Source organism: Barbatula barbatula, assembly GCF_947034865.1.
Source record: "Barbatula barbatula genome assembly, chromosome: 17".
Taxonomy (NCBI): domain Eukaryota; kingdom Metazoa; phylum Chordata; class Actinopteri; order Cypriniformes; family Nemacheilidae; genus Barbatula; species Barbatula barbatula.
In genome coordinates this window covers 14,716,192-14,723,348 of record NC_136780.1, presented here as the reverse complement: position 1 = coordinate 14,723,348, position 7,157 = coordinate 14,716,192, and the positions used below count along the sequence as shown (strand labels likewise).

At 39.3% G+C, this 7,157-nt stretch overlaps 1 protein-coding gene across 1 annotated transcript in view; it reads right to left on the bottom strand.

Annotated features, from left to right (window-relative positions):
- Window positions 1-1,687: 1,687 nt before the first annotated feature.
- LOC306906695 (utrophin-like) overlaps window positions 1,688-7,157 on the bottom strand; it is a gene marked incomplete at its 3' end in the record, with an annotated part of 35,691 nt that continues 30,221 nt past the window's right edge. Inside the window, exons 13-22 of the mRNA XM_079478295.1 lie at window positions 5,786-5,905; window positions 4,975-5,076; window positions 4,423-4,530; window positions 4,047-4,226; window positions 3,648-3,829; window positions 3,255-3,354; window positions 3,060-3,147; window positions 2,736-2,983; window positions 1,868-2,048; window positions 1,688-1,710 (exon numbers count right to left, since the gene is read on the bottom strand). Coding sequence (XP_079334421.1) covers window positions 1,688-1,710; window positions 1,868-2,048; window positions 2,736-2,983; window positions 3,060-3,147; window positions 3,255-3,354; window positions 3,648-3,829; window positions 4,047-4,226; window positions 4,423-4,530; window positions 4,975-5,076; window positions 5,786-5,905 — 1,332 coding nt within the window. The remainder of the gene's footprint in view (window positions 1,711-1,867; window positions 2,049-2,735; window positions 2,984-3,059; window positions 3,148-3,254; window positions 3,355-3,647; window positions 3,830-4,046; window positions 4,227-4,422; window positions 4,531-4,974; window positions 5,077-5,785; window positions 5,906-7,157) is intronic.

Here is a 7,157-nt window from a genome sequence, read left to right as displayed (position 1 = left end):
AAGAACACTTTCCTGACCTGTTGTGGTTGACAGGACGCTGTTACGCTAACGTGTCTTCAATAGCCTGACCAAGTACACAGAACACATCCCGCTTCTCCACAAACTGCACACTTTCATGCATCATCCATGTCTGGTAGCTTACACATATCGCGAATGACTCATTGTACAAACTTAGGTTTCAAACTAATTTTCACAGGTTTCATAGGCAGTGTTGGTACTCATAGCAAGTAATCCATTACTAGTTACTAATTACATATACAATAGTGTACTTGGATAACTATTACTAGTACTATTACAAATGAATCTCTCCAAAAGTATTTAATTACTTTTTAATAAAATATTTCAATATTAACAATTACTTTCTATATGACCTTGATTAGTCAAGTGATTCAAGGATGGACATTAAACTACATTAAGCCGTATTATTAACTGAACAAAGTATTACAAATGTGAGAATTATACATTAAAGCACATATTTTACAGTTAGACTTGTAGATGTTAATTCCACTCTTGCACGCACATATACTACACGCAGCATTTAGTTCTATTGCTTCTGAAGTAACTGTAAATTACAGAAACATAAGCGTAATCCCTTACTTTACTTTTCATGGGAAAAGTAATTAAATTACATTAAGTAATTACTTAACTAGTTACACCCAACACTGTTCAAAGCTACGTGAACTGGCTCTTTGTATGATGTTTATACACACATATGATATAGCGCATGTTTCATATTAACTCATGGTCATGTGATGATGATTTTGCCAGTGAGACCAAAATAACTGACCGTTGATCATTTTTGTGAGTCTGTGTTTGTGTGTTTAGTTACAGTAGCCTGGATCCCAGATGTTAGGTCAACAGGTCAAATCATGGATATTCTGTTTTCCGACTGTCCCATGAACATCCCATGCGTGTGTGTTAGAGTGAAGCATTCAAGCACAATCTCAAGTTTAAACATTGACACACTGATAGTTAAAACAGTCACACACACACACACACACACACACACAGAGAGAGTTTTATCAGTTTCTCAGCGTATATAAAAGCTTTCTGAGGGGGCACACTGGACTCCCGCTGATGTTAAAGCCATAAATAGACTGGCGTCTCTTTCCCTCATGCTAGACAAATGATTTACCTGTTGCATAATTCCCTTTAAATAACACTTAAGAGAACAAGAGATAGAGAGTGACGGTGAAATTGAGGGTCGAGGTGTGTAACTCGCCCTTGGCAACAATTCAACCTCACAAGCCATGGGATTGCCCTCTCACACTGCAGCTCTCTTCCAAAAGCTGTTTTTATAACATTACACAGCAGAGCCGTACGGCCCATATAAGCTGATGTTATATTAAAATGCCATCAAACATCATTACGTAAAATCATCTGATAAAAGCTTACGCAATTACATTCTGGCAACATGTATGTACGGTGTACGGTACGGTGTTTAGTGCAATATTTGAAATGACAGATGATGACTTGGAAACTTGGGGTCAGAAAGAAACGTACGCATGATCTTTTCCTTTTCCTATTTATGTATGATTTCTAGTATGAGATGGGTCAAATGTCCTAAAAATCCCTTTTATAAAATAAAATAATTGACCTTGCCAAAGGTAACATCTCTTATTGCTTCCAACATTCCCTATGTTTGGCCCGTAAGACCTACGGTATGGTTTTATACAGTCATGTGACCTCAATAATACTGAGACAATTTTGCTATTGAGATATCACGATATCAACTGATCCTTGATGTTGAATGTACACATTCCTTGTCGACACGCTTGAGAAAAACTAATCAAGATATTTAATTTCTCTATCATCAACCAACAACCAATCATTTTACGGCAGGCGGGAGCGTGGTGGTAATGTGTACCTGTAGTGATGTCGTGCTCTCGTGTCCTCAGCTGTTGAATGGCTGTACGGTGGCGTGATGTCAGCGCTGTCACGCTGGGTCCCAGTGTATCAGGAACAGCAGGTTCTGCGGACAGAAGCTCCATCTGAGCGCAGAGATCATCCACCTGCGGCTGAAGCTTTACCAGTTCTGCTAAACCACACTGAAACACACACAAATTAGGATTCCTACATTACGAGAACATTCTAGTGACGTAAAGATCTTTGCCGTAAACCCACAAGGCCAATTTTGGGAAGTTTAACAATTTCAAAAAACATTGTTTGATGCATTTGGAAAGCTGTTTGAATTACAGCCTCACTCGAGATGTCTTCATATACTATATTTACTTCCTACAACAAATTAATAGTTTACAACCTAAAAATGTGTCCTCGTGAAACACAAATGCCGCAAGACAAACACATGCTTCCCACATTGAAGACAAACTGCAGTACACCATAATGTTTACCATAGTAAACTGAAGTATACTGGGTTCCTACGCAGTCTTGTACTGGAAGTATTCCAGGTCTAAAACAGTACGGAAAAAACTAAATATTTTGGGTGTTTCCATCCAGACTATTGCTCTTATTTGTCGGTACCAGTGGTTCTCAAACAGGGGGACACAGAGGTACCGTAAAGCTGCGCATGTGTCTAACATATTTTGCACATTATCCTTTCCATCCTCAATGTACGGTATGGGGGGGGGAGCGCATTCAATCTCTAGATGCTGTGATCTTTCAAATGTGCAACAGCGCCCCCCTATTATATAACACTGAAAACACGGACTGTCAATGGTTGGGGAAAACTTAGAAATAACAAACATAGACAATTTGAATCCCGATATTATACTGACCTTATCCTCATCTTTGAGCGTTTGCAGCTCCTGGGGGTCATTTATAGCTTCAAACCCCTCTGTGGAGATCAACCGTTTCTCCTGTTCCTGCAGAACTCCATCTACAGCCTCGAGTCCTGAGAGAACCGCTGTCACCCGCTCGAGAACCCGAGCTTGGTTTCTCAGATCCTGGATGATATTCTGACAGCTGTCCCATTCTTTACACACGGCGTCCAGGCGGGACAGGGCATCATCAGCAGACACGCCCTCTGTAACACAGAACAGAAATGATCAGTATGACAACACAGCACGTCTACTAGACTCATGCTTTCCACAATTCCCCACCTTTCTCCAACTGTTCCATCATCTTCGCTCCTTTCTGCACCACTTCTTTAACGGGGCCCTCCCTTTCAGCAAGCCCTGTCTCCAGGACCTAATAAGGGGAATCAAATGTTTCTGTCAAGTCAAATATTCCGATCAGCAAATAATAATCCAAATCAGCAAATGTTGTCAGTGTGAGATGAAATGTGAATTGGTCACCTGTAGCTTTTCATTCAGGTCAGATGAATCTCTCGCAGCTAGAGCAGATGATTTCCACGCAGCCAGACGCGACAAAAGCTCAGGAACATCACTTTCAGCTCTATAAAACAGGTGAGTTCACACGTGAGGTCACACATACAAAGGAACACTGTCATTTTTATAAACTTTATACAAATATAATCTATATTTTAATGTGGATTTTAGCTTACAGCAATTGCTGGATACATAACGTTTGATAACCAGAATATTTTGTTGTATTATCGAAAATGCTTGTGTTGGCACTCGATGCAATATATTATATTTTGTTATCTAATGCAATGACATATCTACATTTTTTAAATGGCTGGAGCATCTAAATATGTTTCGCATGAAGTTCACAGCAGAAAGTCTTACAGTCTCCTGAGCTCTGCGTCTGTGTCCAGATGCCGTCGTTTCGGAGGGGCGGGTGGAGGTATCTCCTGCTCGCTACTGGTGAAAGTCTGCTCCATCCGCCTTGTTATGGTTGTGACCGTCTCCGTGACAACGCGCTTCTCATGTACCTGAGGTATCCCAGCGAGGGACACCACTTCGGTAACCTGGACAACGAAACGGGTGTTAAACTGTAATAGTAGACACAGATCAGTGCTCAGGTGGATTCATCTATGCGAGTTAAACGGACAGTATTTTTTATTACATGGTCATTGTTGGGTGTGTACACAACAAATATAAAGCTCAATCTTACAAACTGGTTCTTTGTTATAAAACATACTTTTACGAGAACTACACTAAGAGTAGATTCAAGGTGTGTCTGACCTGACTGGAGCAATCCTCCAGTTTCTGGACAAGGTTGTCCCAGCGCTGGGTCAGCAGGTCTGTGTCCGTCTCGATCTTCTGAGCAGCTGCCGGACTGTTCAACAGCACCGTCACATCCTGTCCTGCGTCTGACAGAGCACTCAGAGTTCTCCTCTTCTGAGCCATGTCCTCCTTCAGGTTCTGTCACAGGGTCAAAGGTCAAAACCGTGATAGAAAACCATTACTTGATAAACTACGAGATTGACGAAGGATAACAAATCTTTCTATGATTCCTCAGTAAAATGATTCAACGTGCATGTAAAATAATGGACAGAACGTAAAAAACGGTTTGACCTCGGGCAGAGTCTCCCAGCAGGCCGCGTGTTGGTTTACTCACAGCTAATGTGCGGACACTGGCGTTTATGTCACCGGGGTCTTTGAAATCACATGTCTGAACTTCACGCAACGCTTTCTCCTTCTCTGCAAGCCAGGATCCAAACAAATTCTAAACGGACAACAAGACAAAAATGATAAGATGCACATCTCATGCAATGTGTAATACTTGTCTTCTAAATGTCTCTTTCATTTCTTGTGATCACACTTTCAGCATACATGTGTAAAACAGCACTTAACATCACATATAAAAGCGTCTGATCATGTGATCTGTTTAGTGTTATAGGCACACAGTAATGGAAAAGGTCTAGACGGGGAAGGTCTTGTGCACTCTGAGCCAATGATGTACAGGATCAATGCCAATGCTGTCTGCAGGTCAAAAACACCCATAATTCAATTCTCCATCTCTCAGAAGGCCGTCTCAACAGTTATGCAGTGATGCATTTATAGAGAACATGAATGTGAGAGGTTGACAGGATCAACAAACTGGTTGTTAAAATGTTATAACTTGAGTTTAAGGGTCTCATCTTGTTTGTAAATGGATGTAAAGTCTCACCTGGTCATCGAGCAAACGCTGCCACACCAACTGATTCTCCTCGAGTTTGTTCCAGCGCTCCTCTGTCCACCGACACACGGCCGCCCAGCGCTCTCCCAGTGACTGGACAAAACAGAGAGAAAGTTCTCACTAAAATACTTTCACACACTTTTTAGCGGACGGTCTTTCAACACTGGGAGTTTCAAACGTCTGTTTCAAGTGTCACTAAGCATTAGCCAGAAAACTCTGAGACTTTACACTGCGTCCATCATCTCAGTTCTTACAGAGGACATCAGCAAACCCGTGCAGGACACCCGTGCTCAGTTTGATAATGATCCCTACAGAGATACGTGTTCTGTGGCAAATACATTTACATAATTTTTAACTAATAAAAACAAGTTACAAAATGTACAAATCCAGTCTCAAATGATCACTAAGGAGTTATTATAGTTTTATTAATATTTAAAATGAGATTTTATTTTATGTTTATAATTTTTATGTTAATTTGAGTTTTTCTTTATATTGCTATATAAGATGAATTCATTTTCATTTAAGTTTTATTTTATGTTTATTTTTTGGAAAATTTCATACTTTAAACATATTTCAGGTTATTTCTGAGGTAATATTACAATTTTTCATTAGTTCATCCAATAATTGAAGGCCAGTATTTCTTTTGTTTTCAATGACACTTTTTTCAAAGTTTTCATTTGAGGAAAATAACCGTGGATCTCTAGCCGTCTTAAGCGTGCATGAATATGGTATCATAACTCATCATATATCTAGTACAAAATAATATACATTTTTGTTGTTTGAATGTCATGTTATCCTCTACCTGTAATTGTTCCTCCAGGGCAGCGGTGGCGCTCTCACCACTGTTCTCATCCACGACCACAACCATGTGTGTGAGAGAGTTCACCTTCACCTGCTCCAGCTCCAGGTCATTCTGCAACATCTAATGACAAAACACAATAAAGAAAAGTTAAAAGGTCAAAAGGGGATGGTCATATTTACTTAAATAATATATGTACATGTAGACGGTTTCAAACAAACGTTACTGCGCATGCATACGTTCGTTGACTGCCCTTTACTTCCGGTACACATTCACAAACAATAGAGCGCCTGTAGATTATTTCTGATAACAATCAAAACAAACCAAGAAGAACCGTTACTCGGCTAAACTTGTCTCTCCAATATTTTTTATTTAGACTCCGATACCAAGTTCAGCCGCTGGATGTCAATGTACCATACGCTTTCTTTAAATGCGACCGAACTACAGGACCCATTCAACAAATGTTTTATTTAATAAGATGAACATACAACAACATTCAACAAATCGATAATGCACTACAATTATTATACAATAAAATATGAATATAAGAATATTAACATTAAAAATATATAATAGTTATTAATAATATTTTTAGACACTAGCCAAACACAGACTGGAATATATCTGCAGTCCCGGCACGCGTGTCTGATGAAACTTTCTATATATACATATGTAATGTGTTATTTACTAAGCAAGAATTGCTATTGCTAACTCAGTATATATTACTCTTGCTTCCCCAAAACGGAATAATTTTTAACACGGCCAGGACCTATTTAAAGCTGTAACTTTGGATAAAAATGACCAGAAAATAGTTATTGAGCATTAGTAAAACAGAACAAAAATCCTCACCTTACTCCAAATAACAATTTTAGGCTAATAATAATGATTTATAAGTTAAGCTGTCGGGCGTGATTTTGACCTTACTGGTCTTACAAACAGGATTTGTTTTTGATGTAAAACTAAAACGTGAACCAAATCGCTTAAATAAATTGGTCGGATGACACTTTGCCGGTAGTGGATTTGAGGGCACATTTGTGACGGAGGTTCTGTACTGATGTTTGCGTCTCTATAAATATTGCTGTGGTACAATCCTCATGAGACTATGAAGCTCTTAAATGTAAACGTGTGTTTGTGTGCGTGCATGTGTGTGTGTGCGCATGTGTGTGTGTGCGCATGTGTGTGGGTGTGCGCATGTGTGTCTTTCTCGCTGAACAAACACACAGAGGTCATGTTTGTCTCTCGTTCACTGGGGCATGAACAGATTTAACCATTCATTCTTTTTGCACACATCAAAACTTTCTCTGTTATGTTTAAATACTATACGGCTTTAAAAAACATTTGTATATAGCAAAGTTATTTTATTTTACTAAAATAA